At 52.0% G+C, this 18679-nt stretch overlaps 1 protein-coding gene across 4 annotated transcripts in view; it reads right to left on the bottom strand.

The window, feature by feature from the left end:
- Positions 1–18679, bottom strand: part of SRGAP3 (SLIT-ROBO Rho GTPase activating protein 3) — a 575259-nt gene that overhangs the window by 477612 nt on the left and 78968 nt on the right. For 3 of the 4 annotated variants that reach the window (XM_064667088.1, XM_064667090.1, XM_064667087.1), the window contains 10 exons: positions 17858–17986; positions 11790–12011; positions 11226–11327; positions 10799–10996; positions 9404–9488; positions 7224–7251; positions 4838–4940; positions 2993–3053; positions 2512–2589; positions 1357–1491 (listed from right to left, as the gene is read on the bottom strand). In XM_064667088.1, coding sequence (XP_064523158.1) covers positions 1357–1491; positions 2512–2589; positions 2993–3053; positions 4838–4940; positions 7224–7251; positions 9404–9488; positions 10799–10996; positions 11226–11327; positions 11790–12011; positions 17858–17986 — 1141 coding nt within the window. Of the gene's footprint in view, positions 1–1356; positions 1492–2511; positions 2590–2992; positions 3054–3710; positions 3742–4837; positions 4941–7223; positions 7252–9403; positions 9489–10798; positions 10997–11225; positions 11328–11789; positions 12012–17857; positions 17987–18679 lie in introns of all 4 variants that reach the window. The other variant, XM_064667089.1, reaches the window with a different exon arrangement.

The raw sequence follows: 18679 nt of genomic DNA, 5'->3' as shown, positions 1-18679 counted from the left end.
CAGGCAATCACATCATCAAGCACAAGTCCTGGTACCAGAGGAGACCCGTCCCCTTCTCCTGGGCTGTGCCCCCCGGGAAGGGCAGACAGAGTCAGCACCAGCCGGGCTGAAAATCCCTGTCCAGGGCCTGGAACTGGTGCAGAACCAGCTTCCTTTGCTTGTCTCACAGGTGTGCTGTGCTGTTTTACACATCAAAACAGCAACAGTGAATTTCCTAGAGCTGCTACATAAACAAACCATTCTTGAGAAACCAGAGTACATTCCTCTCCTCTGGAACAAGCCCATCCCTGCACCAGTCCCCTCCAGATATCATCTGTCTCCCCTGACATCACCAGATCCCCAGCAGTTATGAGCATGCACATTCAGAAGGGGGGGAAGGAGTCATGAGCAGTGAAGCCAAACAAATGCCTTGAGCACACATTCCCAGTCAATGCCCCTGAACCACCCACGTACCAAGACACCCCAACCCCAAACAACCTCGACATCTCCCCTGTAAAACAAAGTCACCCTGTAGCCAAAGCATGCAGCACCTCCATCACTTCTGAAACTCGTTCTGCCTCCTTCCTTCCCCCCAGGGGAATAATTTCCACAACTTGCCAATAAATAAATGTCATTGCTACGAGGTACTGAGAGAAGCACACCCCAGCTGGGAGAGCTGATCCTGCAGCAGAATATGTGGAGCTGAGAGATTTCAGGACAGAACAAGAAGCAACCAGGCTCTCCCTGACATCAGTCCCAAAGCCCCTCAGCTTCTCCCTCTGCTCATCCCAAAGCACTTTCTAGTTTTCTTTGGGACAGCAAATGCATACAGCAAACATGTGGAGAACAACCAGGTCTGCAGACTCCAGGGTTGGGGCAGCTCTGCAAGTAGCCAGGAGTTCCTGACCCTCACTATCTTTAGCCACTGAGCTAAAGCAGCTAAACCCCGGTGGGTCCAGGAGCCACAGCTGTGGAGAGGTGACGGGCACAGGAACCACTGTCCCTGTGCAGACCTGAGGCAGCAGGAGCAGGACAGCAGCCACCCCATCACACCATTAATGACCCCTGAGCAACCCTCAGATGTGGACACAGCCTGGCTGCACGTGCAGCCCCCTGGCCTAAGCTTGGAGACGGCTCTGGGGATCCTCATGATGTTGGGAAGAATTCAGAAGAGCCACAGTGAGATGTTTCCCCCCTCCCTCCCACCAGCACTGCCAACACACACTCCTGATGTCCTTCCCTAACAATTCCCACTGCCCACCTGCCGCCCTCCTCACGGCACAAACCCCTGTTTGCAAGACTCAGGTGTGCCTGCCCCCCATTTAGTGCTTCTCTTACCCACCCTGCTCTCCACAAAGAGCTGTCACAGGTACTTACTTATGGTAGATATCAAATCTTGAAACCTTTCCTTAGGAAAGAGGGGGTTTTCCAGTCCTCGGAAATACAGCTTCAAGACTCCAGCCACTGAGTTAATGTCCCGTTCATTCTGATCATCAGCGAGGGGATCTTCACCTGTCCAGAGAAGAGGTTTTATGTCCAGTATCACTATCAAGCTGGACTAGCACAGCAAATGGTTTTTTCCTCACTCAGTGGAACCCTCAAATTTCACAGGGTTCAGAAACCCTCCTTGTATGCAATGGCAATGCTGAGTGGTTCCTGAAAACCAGTTTAGGGTGGGATTTCAAACCTTTCCTGAGGATGATGATGCTATTGATTGCCTCCCCTTCAGGCTTCCAGCCCAGTGCAGTTTGCATTTAAAGCACCAGCCCAGAGAGCTGAGCAGGTCTGAAGGACGGTGGGTGAGAGCCTGAGGGGACAGGCTTGACTGGAAACAATTATGCCTCTGGAACAGACCCAATGGTTCTAGACAGCATTGTAGTGACTTAGATCTATGAAAGGCTTTCAATGCCCAAGGGATGTAGATTCCTCTTAAACTGTATGTGCAAATCCCCCAAATCCAGCCTTTGACAATCCCACCACTGCCTTATCCGTTGGCCTGGCCACCTTCACCCTGATCTTTCTGATGCTGCTCAAGGATTAACATTAGGCCACTCTTCCCACCTGGGTTGTCCCTGTCACAGCTCCCCTCCACTGGGGACAGCAGGATTGCTCTGCCCTGTCTCACCAGCCTGGCACCTTCAGTGTGGTTTTGATTTTCTCAACAGAATCACTGGCACCTCCACAGCCAGCACTGCCACCAGGGTGGGAATGCTCCTCCTTCCCTGGCAAACTGCTGAGCAGGAAGAAGGATCCCCCAAACTGTTTTATGGCTCTTGTGTTCTTAATGACTGTGGAAAAGATCTCTGCACCTACCCCTACTTCTCAGACTCCTTCCTCGGGTGACTGTTTGCTACTGCCAGAGATACAACATTGAGAAACCCAGAGGGGATAAACCCTCCTCGTGTCTCATAGCAGAAAGGGCTTTACACAGGCCTTACACCACAGCTAATGCACCCAGCACACACCAGCTCCCACCAAGGATCCCTGCTCGGACACGGCCCCCCGCTGTACCTGCACAGCCTGGCTACACACCTCTCTCAAATGAGTTCTTGATGTCGTTGACTTCCACCTGGGAGCCAGGGACTCTGAAGATGCCCTGCTGTTGGAGGCCTGGAAGAGAACAACAGTTTAGGAGAGATTTTTGGAACTGCTGGGCAGTAGCTGCTGGTAAAAACAGCAGAACCCAGGAGTTTATGCAGTGGAGAGGCTCAGAGCAAGTGGGGACAGTCCAATGTGAGTCACTGCTGCTCATATTCTCCAAGCAGGAACCCCAGATCAAGGTGCTGAAAGGGCTCGTGTCCTGAGCAAACAATGTAACCTGGGTATGTGCTAATAAGACCTAAATATTGGCGACTCATCCAGTGCTGCATCGCAGCCAACGGGACTGGAATTCTAAGCTGAGCCCACGAGCAGGGGCTGCAGGCACCCCCAGGCTCTCTGCAGGACCTCACTGCTCACTCAAGGGCTTTGTTCCTGGGCACAAGGTCTCTGTGGATGTCCTGAGCCAACTCACCGTACAGGTTGATGTAGCGGATGCAGCTCTCTACGACAAGTGGAATGGCCTGTCCCGAATCCTTCAGGAAAGGAAAGGAAAAAAAGGACAAAATTACTGGTTTATTGCTAACAAAGCACAGGAAAAGTGTTAGAGATGGTAAAATCAGAAATTTGAAAATCGGTGCCGTGGAGTTTAGTAAGAAGACAGGCAAGGAAAGGAGATGTTACAGACATGGAGCCACCAAAGAGCGCTGAGGATACTGTGTGCAGCCAATAATGTACAAAAAAGCTGTCACTAAAGGTGTGTGAAACACTGCTGCTCCCTGTCTGGCTCAGACAGGGGATTGCTGCAAGGATCACAGCTGTTCCATCCCAAAGGTGGAATGCTGAGCTGAAATAAAACTTGTGCTATACCTGGCTAATGGAACAAGCTTCCAGTAACAGAGCTTACAACAGTATTTTCCACTGAAGGAAAGAGCCCTTTCAGCAGGTGCTAAAAAACCCAACAAGCACCACAGTGTATGGAATGTGCTTGGGTCTGAACCAGAGATGAGTTTTGGCTTTTATTTCAAAGCTGTTTCCCCCCAGGTCCCTCATGGCAGAGGCTCAAGGGAAACGTGGGCTGTGTCTGACAGCCTGAGTGGACACTTATTTCCCTTTGGGGCTCTGTTTTTCCAGCAGAGCACAGGGACTCTGGGCAAGTCCCTTCATCTCACAGACAGGCATCCAGTAAATACCTGATTCCTCATTCGTGCATTCCTCCTTCCTCTGAGCACACAAAAAAGCAGCAGAGTGGGAAAAAGAAAACAGATTAAGCAGGGATAAGTTCAGTTAGAGGCAAGCATCTCCTTCGGAGGCCATGAACGCTCAAATGCAACAGCAGCTTAGCAAGGGCCAACCCAGGCCTTTGGGATGTCCACCCTCCCTCCCAAACCCTTCAGCACACTGCACCCAGCCTTGGCAACCTGCAGGGACAGCCTCTCGGATTTCCTCCCTCCTTGAACCTGCAGCATTCCCAGGAGCCCGAGGACAAGGCCAGGCAAGTTTCTGGGAGAGCTGCCCTACTGCAGGGACACCTGGCAGCCCTGGGGGCACTGGGTGACATGGGGACCACCAGGCAGCCACCCACAGCCCTGCTCCCTACGGGGCCATACATCCCAGGGGCTGGGCCATCCCTCAAGGGGTCTCTGATGGCAGGAACACCCCTTGGCTCAGATGGATTTCTAGAGCACATAATTTCTCCTCCGCAGTGCTCAACAGGCTAGGCTTTAATGAGCATTACTTTTTTATAAACCAGTTTAAGTCAGGAGTAATCATAAGTCCTAAAGGGATTAGCAGCTTTGCCAGCAGGCCTGTACTCCCCATGCTGGGGTGCTGTGTACAGACACTGCCCTTGGGAATGTGGCTGAGCCTGAGGGAATAAACCAGATCTGAACAATGCCTATTAGTCACCTAATCCAACAGCTTGTCATTATTGCTTCCTACACTGTTTTCACTAAAGCTTTCTCCAGCACAGGGTTAAACACTGCAACTGGAACAGCATCGCTGCCTTTGGAAATCCTTCCCGCAGCCGTGCCATTCCTTTCCAGGATGGGTGGGAGCAGCAAGACGATGGGGACACTCAGCCAGGACTGTCTCGTACTGCACTTGGCCACGGGCCAGCCCTCACTGCTACCCTGGCACAGGGAGTGCACGAGGGGCAAGGGCAGCTGGGAAGAGAAATCGTCACCGAGGCAGAGCCGTGCTGGCCACGGCGGCTGGGGCAGGTGGCCGGAGGGACCCCCGAGGACAGCGAGCAGCCAGGACAGGAGAGCCACTGTTCCATTCCCAGCGTTCACAGACACTCCTGCCAGCCAGCGAGTACCTTAATGAACGTTTCCATATTGCCGTTAAAGAGTTTATGATTATAGACTGAGAGAGGCCTAGGTCTCCTCATTTTCTGTGGCTTAGGGGGAAGACATGGGGGCCTGGGAGAAAATGGAACAAAATAAGTCAACAAAACACCAACATAAATGCAATGACAGGGTGAGATCTCAAAGGTTATGACTGAGCCTAAGAAACCAAACAGAAAAATCTCTCTGTGAGGACCTGGACAGTGGCTCCACGTGCCCTGCAGCCACTCACGCTGCTGTCCCACACTGCAAACTGAGGGCACTGGTGCTCAGCAGGATTTTAACACCCTCCTCCTTCCTCCACCAGCTCAGCACTCCTTCAGCCTGAAAAGGCACCAAGAGCAGCTAAGGATTTCAACCAGTTCCTTGATATATCCCAAATAAACCACAGCTACCCCTGGAAAATGCTGGGGTCTTCCCGTTTGTTGCTAAAAATCTGCTAAAAATTGCTGGATCTCATTCTTCTCACAGAAAGAGGCCAGAAAGAGGACAATAGGAACACCTCCATCTTCCTGTGTCTAAGGATGGGAATCTTCTTCCCCTTTGCTAGGGATCGAGGGGCCTGTCTGGGACAGGGACAGAACCTGTGACCCTGCTTGAGATCCAGCCAGGGTAACACCCATCACTGCTGGAAATGAGGCCAGGGAAACCTGTGACGGGTTTCAGTGCAGTGCTCAGGGCTTTGGAGGGCTGCTCTCATCAATGCTATTCCCAGTGATTCCTTCGGATAATGAGGGACATTCAGAGCCTAGACCCAGAAAAGGGAGAAAAGCACCACAAAATCCCAAATGGATTTGTGCCCTGCCCTCTGCCCCAGGCTGTACCGATGTCTGTAGGGGAGAGAACACAACTGCACACACCCCCAGAGCTGGGTGCTGGGAGCCCACATGCAGGAGCTCTCACAGGGCACTGCAGTGGTCACGGACAATTTACACAGAGCTCAATGCAAAGGTGACGGCTGGGGTCTGCTGGTTCCTTAATCACATGCCTCTAATTAAGCAACTCAACATTCCTACAGCTTCCAAACACTCCTGAGTGGCAGCTGAGGAGCAGAAGTGGCTGCTGCCTGTTGGAGCACCAGGGGAGCACATCCCTGGAGCTGTGTCCTCAGCCCCTAGCCATGACTGCACATACACCCAGCCATGACTGCACACACGCCCAGCCATGACTGCACACACACCTGACACCCAGCCATGACTGCACACACACCTGACACCCAGCCATGACTGCACACACACCCAGCCCATGACTGCACATATACCTGACACCCAGCCATGACTGCACACACACCTGACACCCAGCCATGACTGCACACACACCCAGCCCATGACTGCACACACACCTGACACCCAGCCATGACTGCACACACACACCCCCCTGACACCCAGCTCAGGGTGCAGGGGCAGCTCCCCGGGACGCGCAGCAGGGCAGCGCTGGCAGCGAGGGGCAGCTCCTCAGAGTGCTCCAGGGCAGGGAAACACTGCCCCACTCTCAGAAGGTCCCTCTTGTCCCGACAGCCCCTCTCTGTCCTGATGCCCTGATGCCACTGGGCCTGGCACCAGCGGCACAAGGAGCCTCCTTCCTGCCTGGCAAGGCAGCCCAGGCTGCACCATCTGCTCCCCCATTCCTAACAGCGAATGGGGCTTTTTTTGTTTGTACTGTAAATTTTATTACATGCTGAAACAAGGTTGGAACAAGCTCACACAGAGAGGGGCTGTGCATGTTCTGGGCAGCTGTTTGGAGGCTTTGCTGACTCGTGTCTTGCTGTCAGAACACCAGTACACTCCTGGCAAGCCACTGGAGCTCTGTGGAGATGTTTCATGAACTGGACATGGATCAAAGCCTCCTTCCTGTCACATTCACCCCAGCACTATCTCCTGCTGTAGAGGGATGAAGCCTGTGATACAGGCACACTCTGCACTCCCAGGCAAAGCAGCCAGAGCTGGGAGAGGCTTTCAGGGCCATATCAAAGTCCTCAAACCAAGAGAGATGGCAGGGAGTGGGTGGACACCCTCGTGTCACCCTGCCTGAACACAACCTGATCTCAGCCACGCTCCAGGGCACGGCACTGTGCTGACATGGCACGTCCAGGCACATCAGAGCCAGCCAGCCAGAAACCACACTGCAGCAGAACCAAGGGCCTGCCCGTCACCCCCTCATCCAGGCACTCCAGGCCATGCAGCTGGGAAGCAGGATGTGGGGCATGGGGACCACCAGCCTGCCAGCACAGGGGCTGGAGCTGGAAACTCTGAACCCCACCAAGCTGCACCAGTAGCAAAGCAAACCCCCCTTCCCACAGCCCCCTCCTGCCAGCACCAGCCCTCCCCAGGAGCAGATGAAGGGGAAGAAAGTGCTCACCTGGTTGTTCCACACTCAGCTCTTTCACCTGCAAGAAACACAAGTTCCCATCATCCCTCCACATCAGCCTCCAGTGCAGGAGCAGTACAGCACACCTGAGCAGGTGCTCACACCCTCACTGCTGGTTCCTCCACCCCGAGGTGACAGCTTCTGACAGAAAGAAGCTGCATTTGGGGAGAGGAGGTGCCCAGCTGTGCTACACAAGCCCCCATCACTAAAAGACAGATTAGAAAACCAAGACTCGGCCACGGGAGAGGGAAAGGGGCTGCAGTCCCCACAGACATCACTGGTTCCTTTGCCATGTGAAGCCCTCCCTGCCCACACCCAGCAGCACCACAGGCCCACAGCACAGGCTCTGGGGCACCAGCCAGGACTGGCTGAGCCCCATCAGGAACGGGGCAGCCTGAGAAGGGCTGGAGCCCCAGGGAGGCCAAGGGATCATCCGACTCCCAGGGGGCCACGAACAGCACTCGAGTATTCAGTTCCCCAGTTTCTCCTGGCAGATAACAGCCCATCAATCAGCTTTGAGCAGACTCTATCCTGGCTGTCAATATTCCCATTCCCTTTGTGTATTTTTAGTATTTGGATGTCATATAAATGCCAGCAGATCCCTGCTGATTAGAGCTGTTCAATTTTTACAGTATTTGTCAATCCACTGAAAAAAATCAAACTAATTTCACATGCTGTTTGTGCCTCTCTCCCAGGGCCAGGAAAGCTGAGTTATACTTCCTTTGCTAAGACACATAAAAGGAAGCATTTGGCTGCACATGCCTCCTTCCTGCTCTCCCTTGGCACCTGCAGAAAGCAAGCTGGCAGCCAATTCCTCACTGAAATAGCAAACAACTCCACATGAGTGGTTTGCAAATCCAGACTCCTTCCTAACAAGAATCAGCTCACACTGAAATGCAGCATTTGGTATTTCTGGGCTAAATATTTGCTGAATGTCTCCAGAGCAGAACAATCCCAAGGCCTGGGAGAAGCTCAGAAAGCTTCATGTAAGGATCTTCCACAGCTGCTTCTGCACAGCTCTAGTGAAGGAAATGTCTGGCCCTGCATCTCCCTCCTGAGCACAGCAGCACGTGGCTCAGGGGTGAGAGACCAGGATGGTGACAATGAACCTCCCCAAGATTCCTCACCTCTTGCCCCAGTCCAAGCAGCCTGAGTGCTGTATCCCAGCCCTGTGTACATGCCCTGGAGCCTCCCCTGTGCTCACAGTTTGTGCCTGACTTGGCTCTGTGTTCATTGAGTGGAACACACCACAGGATCTAATTAGAAGGTGGATTTTAAGGTTAAATAAATTTGGCAAAGAAAACATGTTTGGCAAAACAGTTGACAAAAATCTATTATTTATTTGTTTTACTCTGAGATGAGGAGTCCAATTTTTGTATTGTTAAAATAAGGCCATGGACCATTTGCATGTTTTAATTTAAATATATTCTCTCCTGTTGGGAGAATCAGGACACCAACTCATCTCCATCTTCCTTACACTGGAAATAATTCAGTTGGTTTAGACCCTTAAAGAGCTAAAATCTTCTCCAAGGGCTGTGGTGACATCACCACTCCAGCAGTGGTGGGTCCCACCTGGAGCCACTGGCTGCCCTCTCAGAAGCCACTGTCCCTCAGCTGTGTGGAGCCTGTCTGTGTGCAGCTGCTCTGAACCACACTGCTGAGATTATCTGGGGGAATAAAAGTCTCCTGCGGAAAAACCGGTTTAAAAACAAGGATGTCCTTGCAGTTCTTGTTTAGGACAAGTTAAAAAACCCATGGCCGGGGACAAGGGGCCTGTTAAATCAGCAAGGGTGCTGCAAATGTGTGACACAGACACAGCACCAAGGGCCAGGAAATACCTGTGTCAGGGCTGCAGTGAGGGCAGGAGAAGTGGGACAGGAACTAGAGAGGCAGAGAATGGAAGTAGGTGGGAATCTCTGCTGCTGGAGAAGTAACTCAGCACTTCAGTATCAGACTCAAAGAGATTTCTCTATGTGCACTCCCAAAGAAAGGTGGGAGGAGTAATATTCTAAGGAAATCATGATTTTTACATGTAGCTCAGGTGAGGAGCAGCAGCCAGACACAGACCCATCAGTCACTGAAGAACACACAGAGGTGAGGCTGATAAGTGACACCCGGTTTAAACCCTCTCAGGAGATGGAGGCTCCTCCCCAGATCTGACCCCAACTCACCTTCTCCCAGAGTCTGCTTCAGCAGGTCGTGTTTAGCCTGCAGCTTTGTGATGAGGTTACTGCCATTCAGATACTCCTTAAATTTCTGTAATTACAAAACAAACAAGGTGGGTTAAGGAACACAGCCCATAACTGATGTTCACTGTTGCCTGGGGCCTGCTGGAGGGGGATTGGGCTGCCAGAGGGGGCTCAGGAGTCTGTCAGGCTCAGTCTGATCACTTCTCCCTGCTCCAGTCACTGGCCTGGTGATCTTATTTGCCCAGTCTCCTTGGTGCTGCACCTCCTGCCTGGGAATGCAGGGAGGGCCAAAGAACAGAGTTCAAAGCTGGCTTTCCTTTGTCATGCTCCTGGGAATGGCCTGGGAAATCAAAGAGGCTTTCCCTGCAATGCCAGTGCTTCGCCTCTGTGCAAAAGCAATGCCGAGGAGAACTCCCAGAGCCTGAGCCCTCCCAGGGCAGGGACTGTCAGGTGCTCCCTGTCTGGGTGACACTATGCAGCACAACCTCCCCTCCCACTGTGAGGCTGTAAGACACCTGGGAACACTCCAGATCAGGGCATTATATAGGTAAGAGGAGAGAGGGAGGCAGATATGGAAAATGAAAGAGAATGGGAAACATCAAATTTCTGCAAAAAGCATTAACATAATCCCAAGCACAACTCCAAATGAAAATTGCAACTGCCCCACCTCACCTCAATTTGCAATATTACTACTATTAAGAGAAACTAGAAGCTTTTCTACACATATGTAATGCATCACAAGATGCTGTTAACTGTAGGCTATGGCCCATGCTGAAATGAGGGTCACTCTGTTGAACTCATGGCTCTTCCTTGCATTTCAGGAACCAGAATGGAGACCTTAACTCTGCCTGGGAGTGCAGCACAGGAGCAGGGCAAGCACACACAGCCCCTCTCCTGGCACATACTCCACAGCCCAATGCCACACAGCCTGGCTCTCGTGGCTTCCTTGGGGTGCACGTGGCTTCAGTTCATCCATGGGCCAAGGGCAAATTTCAGCTGTGCAGGATAGAGAGGGAAGGCCTGGCTGATAGTTCACAGTCCTGAAGGCCTCTAGGAAGAGCCCCTGGAAGGTGACACACAGCCAGAGGCTGTGCCCTGCTCTGAGCCTCTCCTACGGTGCTTGGTAAGTTTTTGGTCACAACTGGTCACTCCACTTGTTCCTTCAAAGAGAAGAATGAGGCAAATCCTGGGCTGTCAGTCCCTGTGCACTGCCCTGCCACTGAAATGCACTAAAATGCATTCTGGACCCAAATCTGAGAGAAGACAAGCACTTAAAGAGACTCAACTGGTTCTTGCTCTTCACTAACGAGCACTTAACTGGGCCTCAGCCCTGGCAATTAATGCTTTGTGTCCTGCACAGCCTGAGCTGGGACTCACTGAGAAATAGAACATTTCTGTCTCCTGCTGGTTGGCTCTCCTCTTGGCGATGTTGATTTTGCTCATGTAGGTCTCCGAGGCAGCTGATTTGACGGACTCGGTGGAGCGGCTGTGCTGGAAGGCATCTGAAACATCAAAATCTTCCACTGTCAGCATGTCCTGCAAGGTCTGCATTGTGGCATCCAGCGTTTTCCGTACCTGTGGGAAACAGGACAGCGTGGGTTTGAAGCAGACTGGCAAAGGGACACATCTTGAACCAAGCAACCAAGAGAGCTCCTGAGCCCTGGGCTTGCACTGGCCGTGGTCTGTGGGCACTCCCAGCTCTGTTTCAGGAGGGTTCCACACCGGAGCCCACCAGGAAACCCCCGGTGACGGGAGAAAGGCTCAGCAGTGCTGCCCGTGAGGCCGAATGCGAGACCCCTCTTACCTCCTCGTTCTCTATCTTGAGAGTGGCCAGTCGTGACTGCAGCTGGTGGTACCTCATCAGCAGCTCGGTCTGCACAGGCTGCTGGGCGCTCACCTGACACACCTGACACAGGAGACACTCCGTGGGTCACGCAGGCACCACACATACATTTGCATACCCACACAATTCCCTCCAGCCCCCACAAGCTCCTGGCAGCCTCCACGGAGGCAGCATCGCCCCGTTTCCCATCAGCAGTGCCCTGGACCTGGTCCAGCACTGAGCATTTTCTACCCCTCACTCTGCCATCTCCCAATTACAGCAGGTAAATCAAAGCTCCGCTGTACAGATCTGTGGGGCAGAGAGAGCCAAACCACAGGCTCCCTAATTGGGAGAGACACAGAGCAAGAGGCAGCCTGAAAGGAGAAACCCTAATGAGCCAAGAGTCTCATTAGGAAAGGAAACACGAACAGCAGTGTGTGAAGGCAGCACGGAGGGATAAAGAGTCCAGAACAATTTCACAGTGATAGTTCAGAGGAGGGGAGGCCAGGCCAGGCCCCTCTGCAGCCCCCCAGGAGAGCCCCTTACCTCATCCCCCATGTGCGGCTGGAACTCGAACTTGAGTGGCGGGCAGAAGACCTGGTTGCACATGTCCATGATGGTGTGTTTGTCGCTCCGTGCATCCAGGTTGTCCACAGCATTCTCAATGATGTCCAGGCCCTCGTGGCGGGAGGTTTCCAGGTTGTACTCGGCAGACAGGTACGTCCTGAAGGTCCGAGCAAGGCTGGCGTGGAATCCCAGATCACAGCACTGAGAGACACCAAGGGAGGGGCTGCTCACACAAGCACTCCCAAACCATCTTCCAAAGTTCTCAGACACAGAGGATGTTAAAGCAAAGTGGCACTGGACACCGTGCCCTGCAGTGTGTGCACACCCTGCTCCCTCCCTGGGCAGCTGCCTGCCTCCCACCACGGAGCAGCTCCTCATGCATAACTGATCATTCTCATGTCTACCTTGAGGAAAATGATAAAACTCAGAGCTAATTGCTGCTAAAATACTGTACCTTAGACAAAAGCCTCATTTTAAACTCTCTCTTCACTGTAACTGAGTCTGGCACGTTAAATGTCACACCAGCACAGGGACTTGCTGCTCTGAATGCTCCATCAGAGCTGAGCAAGAAGCAGCTCCTGGCAGCCCTGTGCCAGTCCCCTCCAGAGCCTGACCCAGTGCAGGGCTCCACAGGGCTCCAGGCCCACCAGCAGCGAGCAGGCGACCCCAGGAGGGGGGCAAGGACAGAACTGAAGCACCACCCAAAATCTGGAGGTCGACAGATGTTGTTCTGCAGGGAAAGGCAAGACAGAGGATGCTGGAAGCAGGGAGAGCAGAACAGCAGCACCTCAGCCTGAGCCACACAGGGCTGGAAGGAGAGCACAGTGCAACAGAAGGGCTGCAGTCCAAATCTGAAGCACATGTATTTCTGGGACATAAGAGAGGCCGGAGCTCCTGACAGAGGATGTAAAGTCAGATAACTATGGCAGAAACAGAGGGACCCTGTGAGAAACACCTCAGATACCTCCCACGGCCACAGCACCAAACTAACCACTGCCAGCAAATCACTCCTATCACATGAAAACTGCCATAGGACAATTTCTACTGCAGAAGTTAAGCTGCTTTGCTGCCACACAGTGTAGTCCCACCACAAGCACTGCTGGAAGGACCAGCATGGCACAAAAGCTATAGGAAAGAGGAGAAGGATTGCACTGCAATTCCAGTGACCCAAATGAGCCCAACTTTTCTGCAGAACTCCCTGTTGGGAGCTGCCATTTCAAAGGCACCTTCTTCTCCAGCTCTGGGGCACCCACAGGCACTACTGAACCAATGCAGAAAGGCACCGAAAGTGATTCTGCATTAGAATGTCAGTATTCACAGAATCACAGAATCACTGTGGTTGGAAAACACCTCCAAGATGATCAAGTCCAATCTTTGATTAATCAACACCTTGTCAACCAGACCAGAGCACTGAGTGCCATGTCCAGGCTTTTACACTTCCAGGGATGGTGACTCCACCACCTCCCTGGGCAGCCTGTTCCAATGCCTGACAACCCTTTCTGTGAAGGCTCAAAGTGAAATCTGAAAACTCAGCTGGTGCCACAAGCAGCTCCAACCCAAGAAGCCGTCTTGTGCTCTGTGCTGATGTGAGGAGACACCGCTCAGCTCGGATCACGTCACGGCAGGGCTGTGTTTGGTTCAGTCTCTGCTAAAAGCAGCATCAGCAAAGCCTCAGGGGGCTGATTCCCGATTTCCCCCACAGGTACCCGAGCGAACACCCCTGTCCCCTTCTAGTCTTTAAAAGCTGTGAACCCCCCTGTGCAATAATGAGGAGTTTTGTAGAAACTATCGAATTGTCATAACCCTCCACTTCTCCTGCTTCTATTTAGCCTCTAATCCTATTAGCTGAGAGCATAGGCAGTTATGGACTGGCACAGCCTTGCCTTAAAAAAAATAACAAACAACACAAAAAGGAGGAAAAGACACATTTCCATTCACCACTTGGGGCAAAACCTCATTCTGTGCTGTCTCTCTCATGGGACAGTTTTAGCATGAACACCCGTACATCTATTGTACAGAAACCCTGGAGCCAGGACGATGCAGCCCAGGGGCTGCCAGGCAGACAGGGCAGGGACCAGGGCTGGGACCCTCATGCCAGCACCAGGGTAGGACCAGCTCTCCTGCCACGACCAGCCGACCGCAGTCCTGTGCCCCGGGAACGGGACCACGCTGTTCCCCAGCACCTCCCAGACCTCACCAGGGTTCTTCCACTCCCTGAAATCACAGCTACTTGGCTACAGAAAACAGTGCCAGGAGGAAACAGTGCCACTGTCTGAGGGTAGGAGTTCCCAAAGCACACAAAACGGATCCATTACAAAGGCAAATCACCAGATGCCACAGAACCCAAGGAGACGGGCTCAGGGTATTGACAGAAGCTTTTGGGGAAAATTCCATGTGAAATCTTCCCTTTCCTTTGCTGCTGGGCTCGCACTGAAGCCAGTGGTGACTTGCACTGCCCAGAAATCAGCTGCTCCTGAAAAGCAGGGCAGGCACTTCCTGCACACAGCACAGCCCTTGAAGTCCCCGGAGATCAGCACCGTGCCGGCTGCTTCACACACGGGTGCCCAGAGAAGAAAAGACAGAGCAGAGACTTCCACGCAATTCCCAGAGGAACACACAATGGGGAGGGCAGAAGAAAAAGAAAAAGACTTCAAACTGCTGCTCCCAGCCCCAGAACAAATGGCATTTTCTCAGCCCTCTCATCCCTTTGATGGCAAATAAATTAGAACCACAAATAATAATCCCCAGCCCTCCTGCAGCGCCTTTCATCTGCCGAGCTCAGAGCTCCCCAAGCATTAATTCATCACGTCTGGTAACACCCTGTGAGGGGTGGAAATATCCCAGTGTTCCACTTGAAAAACAACCGGCTCCTGGAGCTCAGGCAAGCTGGGTTTGGCCAAAACACTGCAAAAGCAGCCAAATAAGTGTGCCTCCCAGAGCCCACCCCAGAGCTGCACTGGGGGGCAGTTTTGGGCTCCAGGGAGAAGGAAATGCTTTCCCAGCTACTGATCCCTCTGCCTCATTTCCTCATGGGTTACACAGTGGTCTGTGGCTCCAGAACCTTTGAGTCCCTCTGTTATTTGGGAGGCTGAACCTGCACACGACACAGCTCAGCCAGGCCCACGCTGAGGCCACCAGCACCAATGCACCTCACCTAAGCAAGTGGCCACCCCAGAGTAACCCCTGAGCACCCACAGTCAGTGACCCCTGTCAGTGACCACTCCACTCCCCATGCAGAGCAGTAATGCCTCTGTCTCCACAGGACCCAGCACTATCTGCAAACAAACAGCCTACTCATTTGCTCTGCTCCTTCTTTTCCACATTTTTCTTTATGCTTTATTTAAAAAATATTCTGCATTATTTTTTAATTATATGCATAATATATAATAATATACACATATTGTAATTTCTAGCCTCTACTCTCTTGATGTTGCTTCAAAACCCAGAGCTGTATTGTGAGGCAAGTAAATCACAGAATCCCAGACTGGTTTGAGTTGGGTGAGACCTTAGAGATTATCCAGTTCCACCCCCCTGCCATGGGCAGGAACACCTTCCACTAGCCCAGATTGCTCCAAGCCCAGCCCAACAAGGCCAGTAAAGCCAACTGAAGATTTCTGGCATAACTATTTTGACTGATGTTTCTGTTCCCTAACTTGACTCAGCTAATTTTTCCAGGAACCAAACAATTTGGCAGTTATGTGTAACATTAAATTCCTCAGAGTTCCCCTCCTCTCCCTGCTTGTTCGTCTCGGATACAGCAAACACTACTCCATAGGGAAGCAAGCTGCTGCTCCAGAAGGACTCAGAGGAGGCTGCACACATTTTGGCAGATCAGCTTGTATGGCTGCTGACTGGTCCCTTCTCTCTGCTCAATCTGGCAATATCTTTCCTGTGACCACTTCAAACTATCTTGCAGCCATTTCCCACAGAACTCCAGAGGGATGGATAAGCAGCTTTATCTCCACTTCACATACGTGGCCAAAGAGATTAACTTGGTCACACAGTTAATGACAGAAATGAGATGAGCCCAGGCGTTTAAACAGACACACATGTTGTCCAAAGAAAAAGGCACCGTGGTGCACTGCCAGCCCCAGGCTAATTTGATCCATCTCTGTATTCTTTCCTTCCTTTCTAAAGGACAAAACAAGGAGGCCACTGGAGACAGAGGCACAGACGGCTCCGCACCCCTTCACGGCTCCTCTGATGGGCTTTACAGTTCTCATTAAACCCCGGCCCTGGGGCCTCCCACCCTCTCCCGGAGCAGCTGGGACCCTCTGCCTCGCCAGGGCAGTGATCAGAGCACAGCTTTGTCAGCAGTCACTGCTCCGTGGTGAGGCCCAGGGCTCGAGCCATGACAAGGCTGTGCCTGATAGATGACACTGAGCCAGCTGGGATGGGGGAAGCGCTGCTGACTTGGCTGCTGCCAATTCTGTCCTGACGGTTGGGATTTGTGTGAAATCAGCTGCTGCACGTGGCCATTTGTGCTGGAGATGGAGGGCGTGGCAAGAGCCCCCTCTCCCCTCCCATGTCCAGAAAGAGCCTGGTGTATCCCTCACCATCCCGCAGGGACACAGGGAGGAGGAGCCGTGGGATCTGCAACTGCAGCGGGGACACGCACGATCCATCAGGGCACCTGCCGGGCCCCAGGCTCTGCTCTCCCATCCAGCCCCTTCTCACCCACACTCTTCCCACAGACCTGCTCCCTCCGCGGGCTCAGGTGTCCTACACAGATCCCCTTCAGCACTCGTGGGATCTGGTGGCTGAGACCCCACGACTGGGATCCCCTTCTGGAGCTGCTGAAGCCCTTCTGGGGCTTGCAAAATACACTGAATTTGTACAAAAGCCTGTTCAGATAAACTGCTCTTCCTCTGGGGATTTAGAACCAGGACATCCACGTGCAGCTCACACATCCAGTATTTTGCTTCTTTAGTGAACAGAATTTACAACCTGGGGAATTTCCCTGCTCCGAGTTGGAGATGCTTTAGTGAAAGTCCCCAGAGGGATTCCTGGAGTGCAGGAGAAAAGCCATCTGCTGACTCCAGGGGAAGTGTCAGCAAGGAAATAAAGTTGGGAGGAATAATATAAACAGCCAGAGCTAAAGTGGAACTCAGCAACTCTCCAGGAAATCAAAGTCTCACAAACTCCATGAAAATAAGTCATTCTTGCTTTAAAATAAATAAACAAGAGAAAGAGAGAATATACACAGCAAAAGCAGAAAGTCCACAGATAAATGAAGGTGTTCTCACACCTTGCCATTCAAATGTCTCCACAATCAAGCTACTAGTTCTCTAACACATCTTAAATAATAAAGAGAACAAAAGGAACTAGTAAGAATATTTTATCATATCTCAAAATCTCAAAGTCATCAGAGGTTTTGCATCAGACTTCATTAATTCTCAGAAGAGTAACTACATGTTAGTGGGTTAAGAAAGGAGATAAAAACTCCAGCACCTTTTTAAATTGTGCATTTAGGTAATGATGGTAACTCAGTGCTTGGAGCTCAGTTATTTATGTGCTCACTGAGGCAGAAGAAAGTGCATCGTGCGATCTGCACACTGTGGGATGCCCGTTAAAGGAAGAAACCAGAACCTCTTCTCTGGGTGAATCCCTTATTTGAATCATCTCAAAGCAGTTTGTAGGAGTCACCAACACACACACATTCAGTTCCTGTCATCCCCATGAAACCTGCCTTCAGCAGTTCCTGCCCTGAGGCTCTTCCCTGCAAGGAGCACTGGGATAAAGCTCCCAAGGCACCTTCCCCAGCCAGGACAGCACTTCCACATGTACTGAACTGCCACCAAAGTTACCAAGTAGTAGAAAGAAAAAACCTTCTGTTTCAGCACCAAAACCAAGGCTGTCTGACCTTGGCAAGTGTTTCTGCCTCAAATACAGACCAACTGATGGGCTCGCCTGGCTCATCCCAAGACAGATCTGAGTTACAGCACATCTTCAGCCCCAGTTAAGTGTATTTGAAAGACCCCCTGACACCCCCCCATCGCAGTTAGGGGCCCAGCCAGGCTGTGGGGCACAGGGGAGGGAGCACTCACGTCGATGAGGTCGGACACATCGTGGATGTAGTACTTGCTGACGGCGGCGTTGGTGGCCGCCAGGTTCAGCAGGTAGTCGTTCCTGGCTTTAGTACACTTCAGCTTGTTTTCAGAATACTTGGCTTGTCTCTGGAAAAGCAAAGCAGAGTCAGAACAAAACAGGATGGTATTGGCACAGCTTCTCCTGCCATGGGGCCCCACAGCACCCTGCAGACTGGGTGTGATGAGGGAATTAATAAAATTTGGTATTTGAGACAAAACAGGGATCTTGCCAGGGTGAAGATCCCATGTGAACATCCCTGGCACAGCCAGTCAGCCACAAGTGTGTCCTGCTCAGAGGTACCTGGAGCCCCCGAGCACAGCTGCTGCTGCTGCTCCTTCAGCTGCACCTTCGTGGGGGTTTTGGCATCAATCAAAATCAGAGGGACAGATTTCCCCTGCAGAAATACTGACATATGTTTGGACTTGCTCCAGATGTGTGCAGCTGTATCAAAGTGGAATCTGGCCTAGAGGCCCAAGCAACACAATTTAGAACAGGACCCAGAATTCAAAACTCTGTAGGAAAGCAGATGTGCTCCAGATCCGGGACATCTGTTGAGGCAGATCCCTGCTCCAAAGGTTGAGTCAAAAGATTAACCCTTCCAAGAACTGCACTGCTACACATGTCCCAGCCTGTGAGCAAATGCAGCATGGCTGGGGAAGCTATTGCTTCTTCTCCAAAATTAACACAAAAACTGCAGTTGTGGAGATCCTGAGGCCGGGGAGATTTGCTGAGGCTGGAATGGTGTGAAGTGTTTTGCCTAGCAAAGCCATCTAAATCCT

Source organism: Pseudopipra pipra, chromosome 11 (assembly GCF_036250125.1).
Source record: "Pseudopipra pipra isolate bDixPip1 chromosome 11, bDixPip1.hap1, whole genome shotgun sequence".
NCBI classification, from domain to species: Eukaryota; Metazoa; Chordata; class Aves; order Passeriformes; family Pipridae; genus Pseudopipra; species Pseudopipra pipra.
This window is presented reverse-complemented; position numbering and strand designations above follow the sequence as displayed.